The sequence below is a fragment of the Ambystoma mexicanum genome, chromosome 10 (assembly GCF_040938575.1).
Source record: "Ambystoma mexicanum isolate Mex_15411 chromosome 10, UKY_AmexF1_1, whole genome shotgun sequence".
Classification (NCBI taxonomy): domain Eukaryota; kingdom Metazoa; phylum Chordata; class Amphibia; order Caudata; family Ambystomatidae; genus Ambystoma; species Ambystoma mexicanum.
In genome coordinates this window covers 1,114,423,576-1,114,448,255 of record NC_090932.1, presented here as the reverse complement: position 1 = coordinate 1,114,448,255, position 24,680 = coordinate 1,114,423,576, and the positions used below count along the sequence as shown (strand labels likewise).

The 24,680-nt window shown below is 53.1% G+C and overlaps 1 protein-coding gene across 3 annotated transcripts in view; it reads right to left on the bottom strand.

Annotated features, from left to right (window-relative positions):
- Positions 1-24,680, bottom strand: part of ZMIZ2 (zinc finger MIZ-type containing 2) — a 403,457-nt gene that overhangs the window by 136,470 nt on the left and 242,307 nt on the right. For 2 of the 3 annotated variants that reach the window (XR_011276133.1, XM_069618968.1), the window contains exons 9-10: positions 23,474-23,557; positions 20,971-21,142 (exon numbers count right to left, since the gene is read on the bottom strand). Coding sequence is in view for 2 of the 3 variants with exons in the window: in XM_069618968.1 (XP_069475069.1) it covers positions 20,971-21,142; positions 23,474-23,557 (256 nt within the window). In the remaining variant the exon portion in view is untranslated. The remainder of the gene's footprint in view (positions 1-20,970; positions 21,143-23,473; positions 23,558-24,680) is intronic. The other variant, XM_069618969.1, reaches the window with a different exon arrangement.

Below are 24,680 nucleotides of genomic sequence, written 5' to 3'. Positions count from 1 at the left end.
TAGCAGACGGTAATTTGATTGGATCTCCATTTTCATTTACGATATTTAATTTCCACTAGGACGAGGTAGAAGGTTCGCGCTACGCTGAAGACATTAACACAGATAGTACTAGAGGTCTCATGAGAAAATGGGCAGCACACAAAAAGACTTCTGGATGCAAAGGGGTAACATTTATTCCAACAATGCAGAATTCGAATTCTTCAACTTCAAAACCCCTTGGGAATGGTTTTGCAGCACCTTACTTCATATATTTGATGCATTTATTTTACCACGCATTTTCTCATTTCTGGGCTTTGCAGCTGCATTTGAGCACTATTTTGATAGGAATATTCAGACTCTTTGGGGCCTTTAGAGCATAGTCTTACAAGATCATCCAAAAGGATGTAACTTTTGTTCTCCAGCACGCGTCTGGCATGGATTCACATGCTCATGAATATTCCCCGTCAGCAAAAGAAAAACAGTTTCACTTTCACTGTCTTTCTTCTATAAACCAATCACTGACCTCTGGGTCACACTGCCCCCAACCAATGACTGCCTTCCTAGGCCCCTCCTCTGGCAGCCTTCAGATTTTGTAGCACATAAAGTGGCAGTATGACCAAGAAGGGACACAGGGGCAGGAGAGAGGGTTCGCATGTGAATCCATGCCAGACCCATGCTTAAGAACAATAGTTCTCGGTAAGTAACTTTTTCCTTCTTCAGCATGGCATCTGGCATGGATTCAAAGACTCATGAATAAATACATATCAGTACAACATTACACAACCACAGGAGGTGGCAAGGATCAACAGAAGCAAATGCTTACCTCCGAAACAGGCACAAGCAAACAGGTTGCATAGCACTGCTGGAATCCCCGTCAACGGAGTAAAATCTTGGGAAGGTGTGCGTGGACCTCCACGTAGCAGCCCTGCAGATATCCAGCAGAGGCACACCAGACAGGAACGCTTTTGTATCGATCGCTCTGGTGGAATGGGCTCTCAGACAGCAGTCAGTTTGCCAACCAGTGAAAGTGTGTGATGCAGCCAGAGAGCCACCTAGAGATGGAAGCCTTGGACAAGGTCTTCCCATGGTTCACAGGACCAAAGTTCACGAATAGTTGAGAGGTCTTCCTGAAACTCTTTGTGCGTGCCACATAGAACTTCAGCGCACGTGCCACATCCAGTGAGTGAAAAGTCCTTTCAGCCTGCGACTAAGGTCTTGGGAAAAACACAGGCAACACTAAAGGAATTTCAACGGAACCTTTGGCATGAAGGAGGGGTGCGTCGCAGCACCACCCTTGTGTCGTGAAAAGTTGTATAAGGCGGTTGGTAGGAAAGGGCCTCGATCTCACCTACCCTCCTGGCAGAGGTGATGGGCAAAAGAAAAGCAGTCGTCCACGAAAGGAACGAGAGGGGCCTGATGCATATGCTCGAAAGGAGCCCACATGAGCCTCGTCAGCACCACGTTCAGTTCCCACGCCGGGGCAGCGGCCTTCATCGGCGGGAACTATCAAAAACCTTCCTTTGAGGAACTCCTTGACTAGAAGGTGGAACAAAAGAGAAGACCGTCCTGGAGACCTGGTGTAGCGGGAGATAGCCGCCAGATGCACCTTGATAGAGGCGTGCGCCAGCCCCGCCTTGGCCAAGGACAACCAGTACAGCAGAATCTGCAAAGCCGAGACCCTCAGAGGGTTGATCTTCTGTGTCCGGCACCACTTTGCAATACGTTTCCACTTGTGCCAGTAGCACTGAAGAGTCGACGACGCCCCGGCAACGGATTCCCTGCAGTCCGCCGGCAGCTTGTACCCTCCGAACTCTAAGGCTGCAGGAGCCAAGTTGGGTCGTGATGGAGGATTGCGCTTCTTCTCTGGCAAGTTGATCTGCAACCACTGACAGCTTGACCAGGGGTGACGCTGACATGCTGAGAAGATCCAGATACTAAATCTGCCTCGGCCTCGCAGGAGCGACTAGGATCATCATGCATCGCCAGCATTTGAGTTGATTGATGACTCGCAGCAGGAGAGGCAATGAGGGAACACGTACAGGAGCAGGCCTTCCCATGGAAAGGAAAACCTGTCCCCCATGCTCCTCAGCTGGTGAAACTTGTTGGCTAATCTGTGGTATTTGGAATTCGTCACCGCCGCACACTTATCGGTCTGGAGTCTCCCCCATTCTATGAAGAGGCTGTCCACTTGATCCTGTTGAAGTTCCCACTCGTGGCAAGAGCGCAGCTCCCTGCTGAGCGAGTCCACAATGGTGTTCTCAACTCCCACCAGGTGAACAGGAACGCGGAACATTGCTTTGGCGACGGCCCAGTGCCACAAGTCCTGCGCCTCTCTGGAGAGCCCCGGGGGATCAGGTACCCCCTTGCTTCCTGATGGAAAAAACAACAGACTATGCTGCTGAAGAGTGCCCAGGGGACCGGCTGTCTGTGTGCCCGTCTTAATGGCCTGCAATGATTTGTCAATGACTTTTCCAAAGAGGTTGTCCCCGTCAGTCCAGCACCCTTGGCTGGACCTCTGGAAGGAAGTTGGTGGCCTTCAACCAGCCACGACGACAGAGGCAGACACCGTTCCCAATCTGTTGGAACCCTGTGTCCACGATGCCAAGGCCACAGTGATGGCATGGTCCAATGTCACCTTGCCTTCTTGGAGGATCTCAGGTGCCTCGACCCGCTGGTCGTCCGGTAGAAATTCCAGTAGCAGGGCCAGCCTATACCATAGATCCCTGCCGTATCTGGCCAGGATCGCAAGTGCATTCGCTGCCTTGCACTTCGCCGCCACCGAGTAGATCACTTTCCTACACGTGGCGTGCAAATTCTTCCACTCATTGTCTTGGGGAACAGAGGCTGACGATGAGGGATTAGAAGACTTCTTCCTCGTTGCCACCGAGACCACCTAGTATGGGGAGGGCTGGGACCATAAGCACTTGGGGAAGACTCCAGCGCCTGGCACTTCTTCTCCAGCCTATCCCTCTTCACTGGGGCTGGGTTTCTCATCAGCACCAGGCCCTCATCCCAAATGACGTCCAGGAGAGGAACCGCCAGAATGGTTGTCCTTTTGGCCTCACATCGTTGGTAAAGGAAACCTTGGTCTCCTCTGGATCCAGCGGGGTCTCCTCTGGCGTCAGCTGGAAGAGTTCTGATGCTAGGGCAACCATGGCATGGAATGACCCCACTTCGTCCGGGGGAGAATCCCTCTGCAACAGAGAAATGCAGCCGTCATCGTCTGTAGTCACTGTGTCCGTCCCCGCAACCTGGGGGGGGGACATGTGCAGCAGTGGATGAGGCCAGCATAGGGTGCCGCTTTCTTTTCTTTGCAGGCAACGAGCCCTTGCCGTCGGTACCCGCTTCTGGATCGCTGACAACTGGGTTGAAAGGATATCCAGCAACATGCCCCTGGGATGTGTCCTTGCAGGGGTAGGCTTGCTGGGCCCAGCGCCCACGTCCGCATTTCCACAGTCGTCCTCAGCGTTCCCGCAGTCATCGTCACGTCCTCTGGGACTGTGCGAATGGACCCCAGGTCCTCTTCATTCAAGCAAGAAATATCTGTGCCCTGGAGCCTCCACCCCCACCACCTTTTTGCATGCGGAGGTGTTGGTCTCGAGCTTGGGGATGGCATCCTCTTCTCCAGCGTTTTCACCACCGCTTGGCCGAGGCCCCCCGCCTCGGGGGTATGGCCACTCTGGGCACCGCCGGGGTCCCCTGGACCGAGTCAGGCTCTTTCGCCTTCGAGAGGGTGGCCGACACCAGCTCGATTGTTGCGGAGGCCCGCTGGACCACCTGGGTCTTCAGGGGCAGGTCGGACACCATTCACTGCGCCTTGGTCTTCTCTAGCATCTCCCCCAGTTTCCCTGGCTTAGCTGGTTTCCTCTTTGAGGAGGAGCTGGAGCGATGACTGATGCTGGTGGCAGATGGTGAAGATTAACGCACCCCGCCTGTCGCAGGACCCGGTTGTGCGGCGGCCCCGACAGAAACGGACTCGCAGTGCTTGGCTTTGTCTTGGGACCAGCCGGTCCTGGGTGAGGCATGCCCCTGCTTGCTGCACGGGGTAGAGGCCTTGGCATTGAGCCACGCCGACAACCTACTATGACGATTCTCGACGGTGTGCTTGGAGAACCCAAGGCAGATTTCACAATCCGCTTTCCTGTGGTCCAGGTGGAGACAGAGGCACTGGGAGTATTTGTCCTCCACAAACAAGTTCCACAATCCGCAGCTGGAGCCGAGCTTGAAGAGGGCGACCCCTCCTTCTCCCCCAACATGGTCCGGCGTGCGGTGCAAGCCCGATGGCCTTCTGGAATCTTCGAAGAAACACAACGATTCTTGCCCTTGAGGGGCGTTGACGGATCCCTGCTTGCCGTTCAATACAGCACACTGTAGAAATTTGTTTTATTGAATGGTGAATGTGGGTTGCTACGATGCAGTCGGGGCATGTGCAACTTCTTTTATAACTCATAGAAACGCAGTTTCTCTGCATTCCTTTGTTTTAAGTGTTGCGCATCCAGTACTGGTTTATTACAATGCAAACTAGACACGCGGAGGTGCCACGGTGTCTCTCGTCATTCACTAGCTCGAATTATGTAGCACTGCACGCAGTGTGTGTGGGTCTATGCGGCTGCAAAACACAGGGGCTTGGTCTGAGAGACTATTGGTGCACAAAAAAGTGTTTGGTCAACGTGCGCAGTTTAATACATTTAAAAAAGGGACAAGAAAGGAGGTGCGTTTAGTGGTTTTTATATGACTCAGATAGATTCCCACTAAACTGGCAGCTGTGATTACTTTGCTGCAGGGCAGGGACCTAGATGTGGTACTGGGGGCATTATCACAGAAAGCTCCCCGGGGGGAGGTCGTTGGGACAAGAAAATACAGGCAATGGTGGGGGTGCCTGTGATTACATGGGCCGCCGAAATAACGTGGCGCCTAGTGCTGCTTTTCCCCCTAAGAAAAGGTGGGGGGGCCCAAGAGAGTAGTGCCTCACCCGCCCACACCAGTGGAAACACAAGTTATAACGACCCCCATGGCAAGTGACAGGCTTGGAGTGGGTAGGCCCCGGGATTGCAGAAACAGTCGGCCCAGGCAATCCTCAGATGGCGGTCGGGAAGGGGGAATGGGCCAGCTATGGGGCAATCTCCCTCTGGTCCACTGCCGAGCACAGCATTAGTCCCCTCTGACAACATGCAAGGCTATCAGGGGGTTTGGGGCGGGTATTGGGACTGGATAGGGGAACGCTGGGGTTGCCACTAGGGCAAATTGAGTTGCGTGGTCCCCAGACTGTACAGCTGCAAGGGGTGGCAGCGTGCCAAGAAGTCCAGAAAAGCACAGAGTAGGGGCCCCCTTTGGGTCTGCTCTGAAGATAACTCGGGGAGAGGGGCCTGCCCCAAGTGGCGCAGCTGCAGTTGGCACAAACCCACCGGTGGCAGATAATGGTACACAGGGGAGGGAGTTGGTTGGGCCACAGGTGCCTGCAACAGGGGCACAGTCAGTGTGGCAGGGGTCGGGCAGGTGGTAGCAGCCTCCACCCCATTGCAGGCAGCACACCAGGTAGCCTCAAATGGCATGTGTCACAAGACACTAAAGATCCCTTGCTAATTGGGGAACAGGTTTTCCAATTTTCTCTGCAGTATTACTCGAAAAGTTTCCTGAACTTCACCAAAAACTACTATTATAATCATTTGGTGCTTTCCATGTATCATGATTGTGCATTTGGGGCATGGTTGTTCTATGATGAGAGGTTTCAAGTGCCAAAGCAGGGAATTAATTGTTGGATTGCCAGACCAGGGCAATGGATTTACGGGCTAGTTGCATGGCTGGAGGCACTGTATTTAGTAAGGGTTTTGGGTCAGAGTGTATTTGTAATTTGTATTTGTATTTAATTTTTATTTATATAGCGCTTTAATCCGAAGCGCTTAAGAGGAATAAGCATAATACAATAAGCAATGCATGACAATTGAATCTGAACCAGAGAAGAGTACATGGAACAATTTACATTATTGATAGGAAAGGTGCTGAAGGAGGGGGGCTAAGTGAGGGAGGGGGTGGGAGGAGTGGGAAGAGGTAGAGTCATTAGTGAGAGGAAAACGGAAGCTGGGGGGTGAGTGTAAGAGAAGATTTTAGAGAAGTGCGGAATGAGGGGTAGGAGGTAATAGAACGGACAGGAAGCGGTAAGGTAGGTGGTTCCAATGGAAGGGGGCAAGAAGTTGGAAGGAGCGAAAGCGGGAAGGGGCAAAGGGTGGAGGAGGAGAGAGAAGAAAGCGATCCGTAGAAAGGCGTAAACGAGAAGGAGTATAAAAAGTGAGAAGGGAGGATAGGTAGGGAGGGGCAAGGGCATAGAGGAATTTGAAGACTAGACAGAGGAAATTAAATTTAAGCTATGAGTGAAAAAAGAGCCAGCCTAGTGAGTTGAGAGGAGATGGAATCATGAGGAGAGAGAAGGCAGAGGGAGTGGATGGCAGAGTGGTAGATGGATTTGAGGGGGGAGATGTGAGGGGAGGGGAGTCCAAAGAAATGAGTGCAGTGGAGCAGTAGAAGAGCCTGGAGAAGATAAGGAAGGTGACTAAGTTTAGTAGCGTGAAAGGTTAGGAAGGGGCGAACTTTACGAATGTTATGGAGGTGGAAACGGCAAGATCTGGCAGTGAGAGAAATGTGGCGAGAGGGAGAGGTGGGGTTCAATGTGGAGACCTAGGTTGCGGGCGTGGGGAAAGAAGGGGAGTTGGGAGGGGGGGGGAGAAGAAAGGGAGGAGGGGAGGGAGCAGGCAGATTGTTGGCTGGGAAGACAGGATTTCGGTAAGAGTAAGGAAGTGAGAGGACATCCAAGATTTAATAGAGAGGCAAGAGGAAAGCTTATGGTGGATGTCAGGAGAGAAGGAGGAGAAAGAGGAAGAGCTGGGTATCGTCAGCATAGAAATGGTGTGAGACAAAGGAGGAGATAATGGGAGCCAATAAGGAAGTGTAGCGAAAGAAGAGAAAGGGGCCAAGGACAGACCCTTGGGGAACACCATGGTTGAGAGGAAAGCTAGGGGAGGTGCGGCCACCCCAGGAGACTGAGAAGGAGCGGCTAGAAAGATAGGAGGAGAACCAATTAAGTACAGAGCCTTTAAGGCCAAAAGAAGAGAGCGAGCTAAGGAGTAGAGGGTGATCGACGGTATCAAAGGCAGTGATCGGCACTTCGCTTTCGGTGGTGAGAGTGAAAAACCACCACCTCCTTTCCGATCCCAGTGAATAAAAATAAAATAAAAAGCAGAAATGCAATCAGGGCTATTGATGAGTAAAGTCAAAAAGGAAGGGGATGGGAGTTAAGAGTATGGCAATTCAGAAACCCCTTAGGATTGACAATACCGTTCACCTTACTGACGTACCCAATGCAGCAACGCCCATAATAAATAACTCAATCAGCGCAAAGTTGGCCCTAATCAGTACTCGCTCGGTTAGGTGGCATTACACAGGCATCTGTGAATTTAACCAGGTTACTCACCGTAGTGACCTTCTAGTCCATAGTCCCCTTTCCTCCATACTTATAGGACGGGACCGGAGCACTTTGTAAAAGCATCCAAAATGTTGCAAAAATGTTAAGTCCTTCCTCTCTTTCTATGCGGGGCTCGGCACGCGGCCGTAGCCCTGCTCATCGCCCATCAGTCCTTTTCTATCGCCAGGTCAGAGACCTTTAGCAATAACAGAGGAACCTTATTAGAGGGGGCGGAGGGCAGGCGTATGGAGGAAAGGGGACTATGGACTAGGAGTAAGGTGGTCACTACGATGAGTAACCTGGTTATACTCCTACGTCCCATCCCCTTTCCTCCATACTTATGGGAGATTCCTAAGCACTCCTTACAGGAACTATGGGTGGATGGAAAAACCCCTCACCGGAACAGGTTCTTCAGCACAGCCTGACCAAACTGAGCTCAGGTCTAGACAATAATTCTTACAAAAAGCTAATGGGGAGGCCCAAGTAGCTGCCTTTGCGATAGTCTCCCAGGGAACATATTTTTGAAAGGCAACCGTGTCTGCCTTGCCCCGCACCAGGTGTGCATGAATACCTTTAGGAGGCTTCAGTCCTTGAACGGTGTAAGACTCCGTGATGCAGGCAGCGATCCATCGGGTGATAGTCGCCTTAGAGGCGTGGTTACCTGGTGGATTACCAAAAAGTCACCAACAGTTAAGAGCTCCTAAATTCAGATGTTCTGTACAGATAGAACTTAAGAGCCCTTCTAACATCCAGGCAATGCAGAACCCTTTCCGCCTCGGAAGCGGGGTTCGGGAAAAAGACTGGTAGGGAGATCGACTGGTTCAGATTGAAATCAGAGACCGCCTTCGGCAGGAAAGCCGGGTTTGTCCGTCGGACCACCTTATCCTTGTGGAAAACCAAGAAGGGATGCTCCACTGACAAAGCCTGGAGCTCACTCACGCGCCTTGCTGAAGTAACGGCAACCAAAAAGGACACCTTCCACGACAGGTGCTGGAGATCCACCGTGGCCATTGGTACGAAAGGTTTATGGCACAATGCCGACAGGACCACATTTAGATCCCACAATGGGTGCGGACAATACGAATCAGAGGATAAAGGCGCGTCAAGCCAGCAAAATGTTTAATCCAGTGGTTAAGAGACAGAGAGTAAGAGCATTGGTCCATAGATAGGTAGGCGGAAACCAACGTAAATTCCCGACTCTGCTAGGTGGGATACAAAGGACAGCACTGTGTCAATTGTAGCCGCCCTTGGGTCCAGCTGCTTGTTTAAACACCAATGACAGAACCTCAGCCATTTGCTTCTGTACTGGGACCTAGTCAAGGGTTTTCTGGCTTCCTGAATAATACGCATGTTATCCGCAGACAGGCTAAGATGTTCTAAAGACCTGAACTCAGGCACCATGCCGCCAAGCTGAGCGATTGTGGGGAGGGGTGCCACAAGTGCTGCTCCTCCTAGTGAAGAAGATCGGGGGTCACTGGTAACTTGATCGGCGGATACACTGACAGGTGTTCAAGTTCTGAGAAACAAAACCTGGCCGGCCACCACAGAGCTATGAGTAGAAGGGAACAGTTCACTGTGTTCTTCGGTTTGCAAATCGTCCTATGAACCAGAGGCAGAGGTGCGAAGGCATAAGGCCTCATGTTGTGCCATGGAATCTCGAGAGCATCCCCCAGACAGGAGGCGCCCAGCCCGTTTCTGAGACATATGGAGGAAGATTCTTGTTTGCCGCCATAGCAAACAGGTCCACTTCCGGAGTGACCCAGCGAAGGAAAATCCCTGAGAGGACCTCCGCCTTCAGTTCCCACTCGTAGCTGACCATCGTCCGCCGACTGAGGGCTTATGCCGTGACATTCAGCTGGGCCGGAATGTGTACTGCAAGTAGCCAGACACCATGACGAACCACCCATTCCCAAATCTGGATGGACAGGTCCACGAGAGGGGAAGACTTGGTTCCCCCTTGCTTGTTGATGCAATACATCGAAACCACATTGTCCGTGTGGATACGGACCACTTTGTTGCCAATGATCGGTTTGAACGTCTTGAGCGCTAGGAAAATCGCCAGAAGCTCCAGATGATTTATGTGGTGGAGCTTGTCCTGAGGCAACCAAAGATCCGAGACCTGAAGATCATCCAACGTCGCACCCCACCCTAGAAGGGAGGAGTCCGTTGTGACCGTCACCATAGGGGCTGGGTCCTGAAAACCCGCCCCCACCGACAGATTGCTAAGAGACCACCACCACTTCAGGTCCGCTCTCACAGAAGCCGGAATCGTTATCAACTTGGAGTCCGGATCCACAGCCTGCAGCCAAGAACTTCGAAGAGCCATCTGAGTCCGCCTCATCTTGAGACGAGCAAGAGGAAGAGCCAACACACATGCGGCCACGAGGCCCAGAAGCCTATGGAACCACCAGGCCAACATGCTCTCTGACTGCGCAAACATCTGACACATGGCCAACAGATCCACAATTCTGTCCCCGGTCAGGTACGCTCTTCAGTCTATCGTGTTCCAGCGAAACCACAGGAAAATCAAGTCCTGAGAGACGGTCATGAAAGATTGCCGCCAGTTCACCGACAGTCCGGGATGGAACAGGAGCTGGAGTAGAGACTGAAGACTGCAGGCGGCTTTCAACTGGCAAGGGCTGCTTAAAAGCCAGTCGTCCAAATACGGATACACATGGATACCCTGCAGACAAAGATAGGCCGCGATCACTGACATCTTTGTGAAGACACGCAGCACCGAGCTGAGGCCAAAAGGAAGCACTCGAAACTGGAAAGTGCTCCTCTCCCACAGAGAAACAGATATCTCCTGTGTGGGTTCCAAATCAGAATATGCATGTACGCATCCTGAAGGTCCACCACGCTGAGCCAATCGCCCATCTGCAAGGAGGACCGTATCTGGCCAGGCGCGATCATCTTGAATTTCTCTTGGGGAGGGAAAAGATTGAACTGGGAAAGGTCTAGGATGGTGCGCAGGGCCGCTTGGTTGGGTTTGGGCACCGTAAACAGCCGGGAGTAGAAGACCTCCCCTCGTTCTCCAAGGGGAACGGGTTCCACAGCTCTGAGGTCCAGAAGCTTCTGAACCTCAGCTTTCAGGGAGGATGACCCCGACTGCTGGAAAGGAGGGCTGAAGGGTGGGGTAGGGGTTTAAGGGTAAGCAGAAGCCCGCCCGAGCAGCTGACAACACCCCCCTGTCCTCAGTGATGGTCTGCCATGCCTCCCATTGAGACGCAATGCGTCCTCCCACCGGGGTCTCATGCGAACACGGAGAACCCTCATTTGGCAGGCTTTCCGGTGGCGTTACCACCTGAACCTGAAGGAGGCTGATGAGCGGGAGAAAAGGAACAAGTTACTTACCTGTAACTGTTGTTCTCCAGCATGGGTCTGGCATGGATTCACATGCTCATGAATATTCCCCGTCGTCAGGCTGGGAATCCTCGGTAAAGAAAAAACCAGTATCAGTTTCGTTTCTGATCTGTCTTTCGTAGTAATAACCAATCACTGGTCTCTGCGTCATACTGACCACAGCCAATGACTGCCCTCTACCTAAGCACCGCCTCTGGCAGCCATCTTCAGATTTGGAAGCACGTGAAGTGGCAGTATGACCAAGTGAAGAGCCGCAGAGGGGTAGGCGGGAGGGTTCACATGTGAATCCATGCCAGACCCATGCTGGAGAACAACAGTTACAGGTAAGTAACTTGTTCCTTCTCCAGCATGGGGTCTGGCATGGATTCACATGCTCATGAATAAAGAATACATAGCAGTACACACATGCACAACCACGGGAGGTGGCAAAGGCTCAACATTAAGCATCACATCAACTCAACATTAAGCATCTTACCTCCTCACCAGGCTCACCTCAGGCGAACAGGTTGCGCAGCACTGCTTGGCCGACCCTGGACTCCTCCCTGGAATCCCGGTCGACGCAGTAGAATTTCGTGAAGGTGTGCGTCGACCTCCACGTAGCAGCCCTGCATATGTCCAGCAGGGGCACACCAGATAGGAACGCCGTGGTAGCTGCGATCGCTCTGGTGGAATGGGCTCTCGGACGGCCAGGCAGCGGTCGGTTTGCCAACCGGTGACAGCACATGATACAGCCGGAGAGCCATCTGGAGATGGAAGCCTTCGAGAGAGCCTTCCCCTGATTGACAGGTCCAAAGTTCACAAAGAGTTGTGACGTCTTCCGAAAACCCTTCGTGCGGTCCACGTAGAACTTCAGCGCTCTAGCTACATCCAGCGAGTGCAAAGTCCTCTCAGCCGGCGACGAAGGCGACGGGAAGAACACAGGTAACACCAAGGGTTCGTTGAGATGGAAGTCCGACGGTACCTTGGGCATGAAGGAGGGGTGCGTCCTGAGCACTACCCTCGTGTCGTGGAAAGTCAAGTACGGGGCCTTGCAGGAAAGGGCCTGGATCTCTCCCACTCGTCGTGCGGAGGTGATGGCCACAAGAAAAGCTGTTTTCCACGATAGAAACTTCAACGGGGCCGAGTGCAGAGGCTCGAACGGAGGTCCCATGAGCTTGGTCAGCACCACGTTGAGCTCCCACGCCGGGGCCGGAGCCTTCACCGGCGGGAACGATCTGAACAGTCCCTTCATGAACTCTTTCACCAGACGATGAGACCACAAGGACGTCCGGCCCGTGGTTCTGGTGTATCGGGAGATCGCAGCAAGATGAATCTTGATGGACGCATGTGCCAGACCAGCTTTGGCCAGCGTCAGCAGGTACGGCAGTACTTGGGGAGCCGTAATCCGTAGAGGGTTAATCTTCTGTGCGTGGCACCAGACAGAGAACCTCTTCCATTTGTGTCCGTAGCATTTAAGAGTCGAGGACGCCCTGGCCTTTGCAAGAACCTCTCTGCAATCGGCCGGTATGTCGTATCCTCCAAACTCTAGTGCTGCAGGAGCCAGGCCTGCAAGTTCAGCGACTTCGGGTCGTGGTGGAGGATGGCGCCTCCTTCCCTGGAGAGTAGATCCGCGTCCGCCGGCAGCTTGATCGGCGGGGACGCTGACAAGTCCAGAAGGTCCGGGAACCATATCTGCCTCGGCCACGCAGGTGCGACGAGGATCATCCTGCACCGTGACCTCTTGAGCTGGTTGACGAGCCGGATTAGCAGAGGCAAGGGAGGGAACGCGTAGAGGAACAGGCCCTCCCAGGGGAACGAGAAAGCATCGCCCATGCTCCTCGTCTGGGGAAACCTGCTGGCGAACCTCCGGCACTTGGTGTTCGTCGCCGTCGCGAACAGGTCGATCTGGGGTGTGCCCCACCGTCGGAAGAGGCGATCCACCAGATCCTGCCGTAGTTCCCACTCGTGGCACGAGCGCAGCTCCCTGCTGAGTGAGTCGGCGATGGTGTTTTTTATCCCTGCCAGATGAAACGGCACCAGAAAAATCCCTTGGGCGACGGCCCAATGCCACAGGTCCTGCGCCTCCTTGGACAGCGCTGGGGACCTGGTTCCGCCCTGTTTCCTGATGTAAAACATGGTGGTGGTGTTGTCGGTGAAGATCCTCACCACCTTGCCCTTGAGGGACGGAAGGAAGGACCTGAGGGCCCAAAACACTGCACGGAGCTCCAGGACGTTGATATGTAGGGACTTCTCCGTCGGGAGCCAGAGTCCCCTTGCGTGCAGATTTTCGGTGTGCGCTCCCCACCCTTCGAGGGAGGCATCCGTGGTCACAGTCTCCTGGTGGGCTGGGGTCTGGAAGTCCATGCCCGCCGTCAGATGCGCGCGGGTGCCCCACCACCGTATCGCTCGTCGGAAACTCTCGTCGAGCTTGATCCTTTCCTCGAAGCTGCCCGTCGTCTGGATCCAGCGCGCATCCAGGAATTCTTGCAACGGGCGCATCCGGAGCCTGCACATGGGAATGAGGTAGATGCAGGAAGACATCATCCCGAGGAGGGACTTGATGGACCTCACTTTGGCGGCGTCGGCCACCAACATCCGTTGCACCTTGCCCAAGATGGTCCTGGTCCTCTCCTCCGACGGGGAGGCCAGAAGGGACACTGTGTCGAGCCTCGCTCCCAGAAACAGTGCGACTTGCGCGGGCACCAGGTGGGATTTGGCGTAGTTCACGGAGAATCCCAGGTCCGTGAGGAGTTGGACGGTCCTTGCCGTGTGGACCACGGCGAGCTCCCTCGTCTTGGCGCGGATGAGCCAGTCGTCCAGGTAGGGGTAGACGTGGATCCCCTCGCGGCGCAGCTGCGCCGCCACCGGTGCAAGGCACTTGGTGAATACCCTGGGTGCCGACCGTAGTCCGAAGGGAAGGGCTTTGAACTGGTAATGACGCCCTTGGACCACGAATCTGAGGAATTTGCGGTGCCCCTTTAGGATGGGAATGTGGAAGTAGGCATCCTCCAAATCCAATGACGATAGGAAGTCTCCTTCCTCCAGCTGACCCAGGACGTGCTGGAGGGTGACCATCCGGAACTTCTGCGCCTTGATGAACTTGTTCAGACGTCGCAGGTCCAGGATGGGGCGCCATCCTCCCGTCTTCTTCTTCACGAGGAAGTATCTCGAGTAGACTCCGGAGCCCCGAAGCCTCTTTGGGACGAGTTCGATGGCGCCCTTTCTGAGCATCGCCTTTACCTCCAGGAGAAGTTGAGGGACGTGAAGTTCTTTCCTGGCCACGGGGGGGACGCGCGGGCACCTTCTTTGAAACTCGAGCGCGTGGCCCCGGGCCAGGGCGTCCAGCACCCAACGGTCGGTGGAGATGGACTCCCACACGCTGACGAAGCCCGCCAGCCGGCCTCCCACCGGGGTGCTTCGGTGGGGGCCCGACCCCAAGGCCGGTTCAATCCTGCTTGGACGCGGCCTTGCCGCCTTGACCTCCTTGGCGACGACGGCGGGGTCCGCTAGACTTGCCTCGTCCTCTGTAGGCCTCTTGCGACGACGAGCGGGCCGCTTGACGGTAGGAAGCGAAACCGCCGCCGGAACCTTTGGAGGCGCCCTTGCCTCCGCCGCTCCGAAAGGGCGTCCGTCGTTGCAGGACTCCAAGGGCCCGGGCCGTCTCAGTATCCGCCTTGATGGCCTGAAGGGAATCGTCCACTGTCTTCCCAAACAGGTTGTTCCCGTCGAAGGGCATGTCCAGGACTCTGGTCTGGACGTCCTGCCGGAAGTCCGTAGCTTTGAGCCATCCACGACGTCGAAGGCAAACACCGTTGCCCAGCTGGCGGAATCCAGTGTCGGCGATGTCCGTCGCCACGGTGATGGCGTGGTCCGAGGCCACCTCACCTTCCTGCAGGATCTCAAGGGCCTCCGCCCTCTTGTCGTCCGGCAGAAAATCCAGCAGGGGAGCCATCTTGTACCAGAGCTCCCTGTCGTAGCGGGCCACGATAGCCAAGGCGTTGGCCGCTTTAATCGTCGTCGCTGCCGACGAGATGACTCTACGCCCCATAGTATCCAATTTCTTTCCCTCGCCGTCCGGCGGGGAAGTCGATGTGGAGGCCGCACCCCCCCCCGCTTTCTTCCTGGCTGCCGCGGAGACGACGGAGTCCGGGGTAGGCTGCGCCCGGAGGCATAGGGGGGCCGTGTCCGGGACCCGGTACTTTTTCTCGTACCGGTCTCTTCTAGCTGGCGTCGTGGAAGGGTTCTTGAGGAGGGAAAGGCCCTCATCCCAAATGTCGTCCAACAGAGGCACTGCGAGGACCGTCTTCCTCTTGGCCTCGCGCCGCTGATAAAGGAAGCCTTCCTTTTTCTTCTCCTCAGGGCAGAGTTGGAAAAGCTCGGAAGCCCTGGAGATCATGGAGTGGAAAGATCCGATCTCGTCGGGCGGAGAGGCCCTGGTGGGAGGCGACGACGGAAAATCCTCGTCGTATGCCTCGTCGTCCGTACCCGTCGCTGCCGTGTCAGTCCCCGTATCATCCCCTCGGGTGGACGGGGAGGAGGGCTGGAAGGGGCGCGACGGTTGAAAAGGAGGTGGTGGCTGGATCCTTCTTTTCTTGGTAGGGGGAACACCAGAAGGTCCCGGTTCTGGATCCCCCGACGGGAGAGGTTCCTCCGTCGGTAACGGTAGCCTCGTCCTTATCTCGGAGCATAAGGACTGTATGGCCAACAAAATGGCCGCCGAGTTGTCTTGCGGCGCTGGCAGAGGGGAATCCGACGGGCGAGCAGGGGCCCCGTCGGTATCCTCGACGATGTCGTCGTCGTCACCTGCGTCGGGGTCCATTCCGACGGGCTGGCCTTCTTCCACGCCTAGGCCGTGGCTTAATACCCCGATCAGTTCCTCTTCTGAGGTTGAGGCCGACTCTACGACGACGCCCTGCCCCCCCTTCTTCTTCCCCACGGAGGGTTTCACGGGGGTCCTATCGATGGGCACAAAGGAAGACTCCCTCCGAGGAGGCAGGGAGATTCTGGGCCCTGAGGTCACCACCACTGGTGCAGCCACCACAGGCTGAGCCAGGGCCGCCGCGACCGTTTCGATAGAGGGCTTGGCCGGATGGATCAAGGCCTTCACCACCTTAGGTGCGCTCACCGCCTTATCCTTGAGGGAGGGGGCACTGCCACGCTCCTCCTCTGCCTTAGAGCTCGACCGGGGCCTCTCCAGGAGCTTCGCCGGGTGCTCGGCCTTCCTCTTACCCGACCCAGAGCGTTGGCTCGTGGTTGATGGTGCCGGGGAGGGTGCGCCCTGCCTGGCGCCCGCAGAGCCCGACCGTTCGGCGCTCCCGGTGCCAGCGGACTCGCGGTGCTTGGCCTTATGTTGGGCCCCCGTCGCCGGGGCGCCCTCAAAGGTCTTAGAAGACCGCTCGGATTTCTTCTTCTTCTCGCCAGACGGGCTCTTACCCTCCAGCCAGTTGGCGAGACGTTGATGGCGGTCCTTCATGGTCCGTTCCGACATGTTGCCGCAAAACGCACAGTCCTTCTCCACGTGCGTCTTGTCCTCATGAAGGCAGTAAAGGCAGAAAGAGTGTTCGTCCTCCTTGAAGACGTTCTGCAGCTGGCATCCAGGGCAGACCCTGAACAGCTTTCCGGGCGTCGAGCTTCCCTTCTCCTGGGCCATCTCCGAGACAGGGCCTGAGAAGCTTCTGGAGTCCTCCGAAGTGTAGCTCGACGAAATCTTCACCCTTGAGGGGCACAGATGAATCCGACACGGGTCCCCGTTGATCGGATGTAGGATCGGTGGAGCTTGAGGCTCTTTTGACCGAAAGAATCGAAGTTTTTTGTAAAAAGCGCGAAAAAATAGCACTAACGCTCGAGAGCAATAGCACGAGGATCCCAACACATGAACGTGCGGTAAAAATCTGAAGATGGCTGCCAGAGGCGGTGCTTAGGTAGAGGGCAGTCATTGGCTGTGGTCAGTATGACGCAGAGACCAGTGATTGGTTATTACTACGAAAGACAGATCAGAAACGAAACTGATACTGGTTTTTTCTTTACCGAGGATTCCCAGCCTGACGACGGGGAATATTCATGAGCATGTGAATCCATGCCAGACCCCATGCTGGAGAAACAGAGTTTGTTGCTGCCTCTGATGGGAATTACCCGAAGGGGTATCCACTCTGCAGGATTTCCGGTCTAGAAACCCCTGAAACCAGAGGAGGGCCGGCTTTGCGACAAGGGTCTCTGGGTCCTAAAAGGAGTTTTAACCAGGAGGGACAAGGACTTAGCTGCCTGGGTGGTCCTTTGTTTTGGTTAGCTCCACATCAGTTGTAGAATGGAAAAGCTCCTTACTGTCAAACGCCAGGTCCAACACCTTGTCCTGCACCTCCTTTGAGAACTTGGTGGCATGCAACCACGCCCGTCGAGAGGTATCAACTCCCAGCATAAGGCCCTGAGCCACAGTGTCGCCGTGATGATCCGCAGGCTCAAGTAGATCCTGGGCCAAGACCATGGCATCGGATAAACCTGCCTTAAAAGTCTTCCAGCTTCTCGACCGGAATGAACTCCTCGAACTCCGACAGACCTTTCCACATCTTCATATTTGCCCCCGCTAACACCAGTTCTGCATTAGCCTGCCGGAGCTGCAAGGCCGAGTTAGCGAAAATCTTCCTCCCAAGGGAGTCGAGGAGCTTGTCCTCGGTCCCCAGAACCAGAGTAGCCGTCGTAGAAGAGGATGCTGCAGGCCTGGACTGTAAAGTGGCCGCAGCCACCACCGTGGAGGAGGGGGGGCAGACAAGATGATCAGGCCACCTCTTCCGAAGAACTTAGCCTGTATCACGCGTCAATTTTCTTATTGACGAAAAGTCCAGAGTGTGGCTTTTCCCAGACCCTAGGGACCTCGGCCAAAACGTCCTTCTGCAAGAACAGGCTGGTACGCTCCGAAGGAGACAGGGTGAACGCCCACGAAAGCACACCCTCCTGCGGAGCGGGTGCCACGGGCACTGGAACATCCAATAGGCACATCATGTCCAGTACCCGGTCATGAAAAGCTCTAATAGAGCGGGGCTGGTCTTCGCTGTCCTGATCGCCCTGCGCATCATCCGACAGGTCAGGATCCTGCTGAACCGTGTCAGGCACTGCCTTGTCCACGGGGGACAATGGAGGCAAGGGCGGAATGGTCAGGGGAGGACCCGTAGGCAAGGGCAGCGCCGGTGGAGCCACCGGGGGAGCCAGAGCGCAGGCAGGCATCTCTCCCTAAAAAGACCCTTGAAATACTCTCTCATGGGGTTGGTACGCACGAGCGTCTGAAATTTGCCGAAAAAGGCATCCTTCGGAGACGGTTTTGGAGCTGCCGGAGGAGGCCTCTCATGAGGAGGATAATTCCAGGGACGCAGAGGGGAGGGTTGCCACACAGGCCCATCCCCCGATGTGTCCACAAAAATCAAGGGGGCTGAACCCACAGACAACAAGACATTGTGCAGAAGGGGCATCCAAGCTTTCCAATCGTAAACTGGACGAAACTGATGCGCACAAGGCATTTGTTCACCCGCAGAACCAACTCCTACACGTGAGGCCGATGGCGTAGTTGTAGGGGACCGCCCAAAATGGCCACCGAGCTCGTGGCGGGAACAGCCGCCATTTTGCCATCACCTGAGAGGAACTGCGGCACATGTGGAAGTGAGGCAGCGGTCCCCGTCGGTGGGTCAGGGGTCTTAATTTTAGCCTTTACATAGGGAAGCTCGGCCGAGCCGGTACTTTGAGGCCTGGAATGTTTCTGCGACATACCAATAGCCAAACTAGCCTTCACAGGAAGGACCTCGGCACTGCTGGTAAAGGAGGAACTTTCACTCCTTGCCTCCTCAACAGTTCTGGCGTTGCCACAAGAGCGGAACAGTGAGAAACAACTTTCACCGATAAGGCCTTGCCAGGCCTCTCAGAAATGTTGGTTACTTTAGCCTCTGTATGAGGGACCTCAGACCCAGGTCCGGTAACAGCCTTACTAGCGCGGGCCTCGAACATCCGTTCGGTAACACCAAGGCCAACCAAGGCCTCGGGGCACACCCCGGTACTTTTGAGGGAAGCCGATAGAGGCCTCAGCGAGCTCCAGTACCCCACGACTCAGTAGAACTGTGTCTACAAGCAGCCCCCACAGGAGGGGCCTCAGAGCGTACTCCGGTATCCACAGGCCCCTTACGGAGACCCTCGGAGAAAAGTCAGGTACGGCACCTCAGGGCAATCCCCGGCGATAGAGCAGTTGACGCTCCTCCCGCCCTGGGAAGAGCCCGGAAAGGTGCTCTGAAAGTAAAGAACTTACTGAGCGTTTCTTCTTTTCGTCGATAAAAGATTGAAAATGCGAAGAAGGAGTATGTCGAAAACACCTCCTCCCACCGCTCCAATCTACGCTGAAGTGCCCGGACTGAAAGCAAATCGCAATAAAAAGAACAGTGGTCCGGACCCGAACACTCTAAACAATGAGGATGGGGATCTGCCCTCGCAAAGCGTCGATGACACGATGAACAATCTGCAAAGTCTAGTTTGAACGACAGACTCGCTAGTGAGAGCCAGAGAGGAGGAAAAAGGAAGAAATCTTCCACGGATGCAAGTGCGTCCAGTCCCGAACGAGCGGAGAAAAGGACTGATGGGCAATGCTCAGGGCGGCGCCGAGATGTGCAGGGCTACAGCCGCGTGCCCGGCCCCGCGTAGAAAGAGAGGAAGGACAACAACATTTTGCAAAGTACTCCGGTCCTGTCCCACAGGACGCAGGAATGTCCCAGAAGTATGGAGGAAAGGGGACGGGACGTAGGAGTACACCCACCACCACAATATTGATTTCCTGCCAACTCAAAAACCTGTCCGATGGATCATTCTGGGCCTGTGGCAGCTGCTGCTCTTCCAGAAAAAGTATTCTAGTTTTAACACAGAAAGCAGGTCAGATGGGGAGGGGTTACTCCTATCCTTAATCTTTATAATGAACATGCCATTCTTTACCTGGACTGTGAGATATTGGTAGTTAGCATTTCTTCCCATGGGGCGCATTCCCTACAACACCTCATTCTAGATTAACCATCACATTGTGATTCTAGCTCCCTCCAATGTCTAATGGATGCTGTCAAAGCCTTCATGAGGCTCACCACTCCCTTAGTACTAATAGGGATTTCCAGAACCAAAAGGCCAAGCCATGTACTTCAATCACAGCCACTGTTCGGGCAGAATTTCCTTTTTGGTGGTTTTGTAACGCGAAGAGCCTATAGCAGGCCCAAGCATAGTAGCATGGCCCTTGGCTGTGAGTTCCAATACTGCAGCCAGGAAGGAAGAGAATCCTACCTAAAGAGGCTGGTGGGAAACTGCTTGGTCTTGCCCTGGTAGGAGTGTGTCACGTGGCAACAGATGATTAAGTAGGACTTTGTGAAGGACAAGCAAAGAAGTGTGCTGGGAAACTTTAAAACACCCTGAGAGGGAGTGTATACTCAAGGACACTTTCTGGGATGCAGATGTCCTGGAACTGTGCGAGTCAGAATATGGATTGGCTAATTGAATAAGAACAATCTTCTTAGCTTAGGACCCTTTTAATTGGTTTGATCTAGGTTTCCATCATGATACTTACTTGAAAATCTCACCTTTGCATTGTTCCCCAAGACTCCTAGCTATTCCCCAAACCCCTATATGCAGAGAACAAAAGGGGTTTAAATATACTACTGTGTGTTGCAATGCCATTGACGTATGGATTTGACAAGCTAGCACTGTGTATGTTATTGCCTACATGCTTCAAATGCAACCACTTGGGAAGGACACGCCTACCTGCAGTTCACCAACTTTACTGGATATTGCACCAGACAGTTCAGCCAGGCCTGCATGCATGATGAAACTGAAGATACCGAACACTGTGCAGTCAGGCCAGAAATGCTACCCTCTACCTAAGATACGCTTCAGGCACAGCACGCTACAAAAGCCAAATAAGACACAGATGCAGACTCTGAAAATGGATAGGCAATAGTGGATTCCAACCCACCAAGGTAAGTGGAATGTGCAAGTTGGGTACAATAACCACAGTCTAACTAGGCTGTAAATAACTAAGTCCGAAACTGTACCTATTCATTGAAACGCCGTGCCCCAGTCTCCCCACTCACATACAGGCCAGTTGAAAGCACCAACAAGACATGTCCCATTTCATAAGAAGTCAATGTATGCCTAATATAATAGAACACTGCTCAAGCAGGACTTACCTTGGGGTGAGGGGTGCAGGGTGTTGATGTTTGGTTTGATATCTGGCAGAAATGGAGACTTGACATCCTGCCCCGGGGACAGATACGGCGGGATGTTGCTTCCAGGAGTCATGGGAGGCGTGGGATTTCCAGGCAGCGGAGAGCTTGGGTAGCCAGGCATAGACCTGCCAGGCTGCAGGAAAAAGGGTAACAAAGCACAATGCGTCACAATTCGTCCCAAATGGGAAGAGGCGAAGTGAGGAGTTTGGGTAAGTGCTTCCACAGCTTGAGGTAAAGATTGACATAGGACATGCTTCTGTAGAGACAGTGGATACACTATGTAGGCGACTCAGTACAATGCCAGTAGGTCCTACCTAGACTCTGCAACACTGGGACAGACTGACTAGCTCACTGCACCATGGGGGGTGGAAGCCCACTGTACAGCAAATGGGCCCCACCCAAATGCTGCAGGTGGACCCAGGCCCATCAGCAGAAAGCCCAGGTATTGGATTACTAACAAGGGGCTAGTGATTTTATTTGCTTTAGATATTTTTGAATGGGGAGAAGCACTGTGTAGGTCAGCATGGCAGTTTACTGTAAGCAGGTGGGCTAGGCAAGAGTCATTCCTGTAAATCCAGGTCACTGCCTACTCTGGACTCATAGCAGTAATCCAAAGTCTTCCAAAGCAATTCCTTGCCAAGACGAACTTAAACCATTCTTAAAGCGCTGGGTGTCAGCACAACACCCATTGTGAGGTGCTTTCCATGATTTATAGGTTGTGAATTGAAGTACTGAAATAAAAAATAAACATGCACACAAATGACCACCAGAATCCAAGCATCTGCCCCATCACACACAAGACTACACCATTGCACCAAAACTTTCAACCTGGCAAAACTGAACTCTGAATGTACACTGCCTACTAGAATGCCAACATCGCCCTTTTTTAATGACCAAAACGTAAATGGGAAAAAGTATCCTGGAGAAGACCGCAAACCAACTGGGTACGTTTTATGTCAAACAAATATTTATCAGAGAAATAGTTGCAAATGAATAATAAGTCACTAGTTAGGCTTATAATAGGGGATGGGTTCTGGAGCTATGCTTCCCGATTACCCATCCGACTCTTGGTTCTCTTTTCTTTTAAACCTGGATCTGGTCCATGAAAGTAACTAGGGAAAACCCTGTGGATAGCGAATTTGTCAAAACAGACCTCTGCTTGTAGAATTCGTTTGTGGTCTAAGGGGAAACTGGCATTGCATTTCACCTAAAGCATCCCCTTTCAACCCAAAGCATGCTTTAACCCAGCTAACACCCTGCCAACGTTAGGAATTGCATCAGAGAGAGGGATTGGAAATGTATAGTCTATTTAAACAAGACGTGTGCACATTTAATTCATAAACAAGGCAAAGTTTCATAAAGTAAACACCACCACCACCACTTAAAGAGCAATTGTAAAGGGGAGGGCTATGGCAGTGACTAAAAGAGCCAGGAATGGGCAGTTCACGTCACTTTTAAAAATTCTGGAAAGCTCAGGGGCAACTCGCTGGTCTTGGAAGCAAGACAACGCAGAGGATCATAGGTTTGAATCCTGGTGCCGTGCTTAGAGACTGGCCTCTGGTACCGAGCGCGTTATAAAAGATTAAGAAATGTAATGAAACTAGTTGCTCACAGCAGCAACGATATCTAATGAGGCATTAGAGTACCAGTAAAAATCCAGCAATACAAACCGGATTCTGGCTCTTTGTAGTGTGAAATAGTTGCAGATCGATTAAGGACCATCAATATCAATAACTGAAGTGCTAAATAGGCGTTCTTACCAAACAGAGTACTCGTCTCAGAAGGATGAAATGCAGAGTCAGTCTTGCTGGGATTTGAATCACTGAACTGTAGACTACTCGCAGATATCCTCCGTGTGTGGTCAACCCATTTAGTTATTGTGCCAGGTTGGCGAGTCTTTCAAGCCTTGTGGGTAAATATCAGCCCACAATTTGTTTTTGTGCCTGAAGCAAAACATGTGGATTTTGGGGTTGGAATCCTCTATGATTTTGCCTCCCTCTGCCCTGCCCACTTCATCCCTGCTGACAAGGACAGAGCAGAAGCTCAATAGTCACTGGTATGCCAGACAAGCCAATAATATCAAGGGTCGAAAGAACAGGGCAATATATGGCTCCGGTATGCAGCTTAGAAAAGCCTGGTTAGCTTAGCACAGACCTACTGTCTCGACCAAGGCTTGCTTCCAAGAAACCAGGTGACCTACATATAGTTGTACGCTACATTACATCTAGGTTGGCCATTTTGTCCATGCGCATGCCATCTGTCCCTGCTCCCGGAAGGTCCTAGACACTAGAGCTGCGCAATGGGAACAAAGAGCCCAACACTTCCAATTTCCCACAAGCATCGAAAGAACCTTGGACGTTGCTTCAACATGGGGCAAACAGTCATGGCAAAAAGCTGTGCGTGCTTGTGTTGTGTTGGTGTGTGGAGGGAAGAGGAGGAGATTGGGTCAGGGCTGCACTCTAACCGTAATGCTGCGGCCCGCGTCGGGATGACGGTCTGCTCCAGGATCATCTGGAGACGTGGTACGGTAATATACATCCAGGTACACCTAAGGGATTACAAATCAGGAAGGGGGTGACAGTTAAATTCCCAGTGCATTTGTCTCGTGGACCAGAGGAGGCATTTGCCTAGTTGCTCCGAACACCATAAGGGCCCCAAGCTTTCATGCTCTTATTATCCACCTTCAACATTAACTTTACATTTTGAGGGAGAAGACTAAGCAACTGATCTGCAACACGGTTTCCGCTGCTAGGGATCTTTGTAGACAGTGTGCTTGCAACGTTCTTCCACCTAGCTGCAAAAGGCTGCACAAATGCACATCAATGAAAAGAACCAATGCTGTGGAAGCACACCCTTAACGTTCAAGTATGATCGACTAACAGCAACACCTTACCCCTCCTCCCTATATAATACTCTGCAATATGGCTTAACAACTGCTTCTGCGGTATATCTTGCATGATCTTCTTGCACCCCCAACAATCAAATGGCAACAGGTTTACGCAGTCAGAGCTTTCGATGCATTCTAAGGAAGGATGAGGTTACATACCTGTAACGTTTGTTTTGCAAGCATGCTACCCATCCGATATTCATGTGACTTACATTATCCTCCCATCTGGTGGTTGACCCCAGATTCAATTTTCTTTTAAACGCTGGAGGCCCAAAGAGGTCCCCGTCACCTCCAGCCGCAGCATACAATCTGCCATATCTCTGGACCATTTTTCAATTGCCCGACTATGCAACCAACAGGCACACTGGAGTCGATATCGTGGCCTGTTGTAGAACGAGTTGCTTTGTGAAAGAAGCGTAAATTGCCTAGATGTAAATGCTGCGCACAGCTTTACTCGCAGGATTGGCCCTCCTGATGTCGAATCAGGGCGTGCTGTTGGATCAGTGTTTGGACTCTTATGAAGCATTTGTCTGCACCAATAAATCATGGAGACATTGTTAAAGGACAGCGTTCTTTTTATTGAAGCTCTGTCTAGCTTGACGTTACAGCTCTGCATAGGTCTTAAAAGAACACTGCCTAAAATCCAATTCTTGATGCGCACCCTCTAGTTAAATTAGCTCTATGCCTGCAGAGAATCGGTCTTCCGGTAGCACAACATGATGTACAACCCGCTTGGCTATTTCTACTCCTCTCTGGGGATTATTACTCTTATGAGAATAATCAG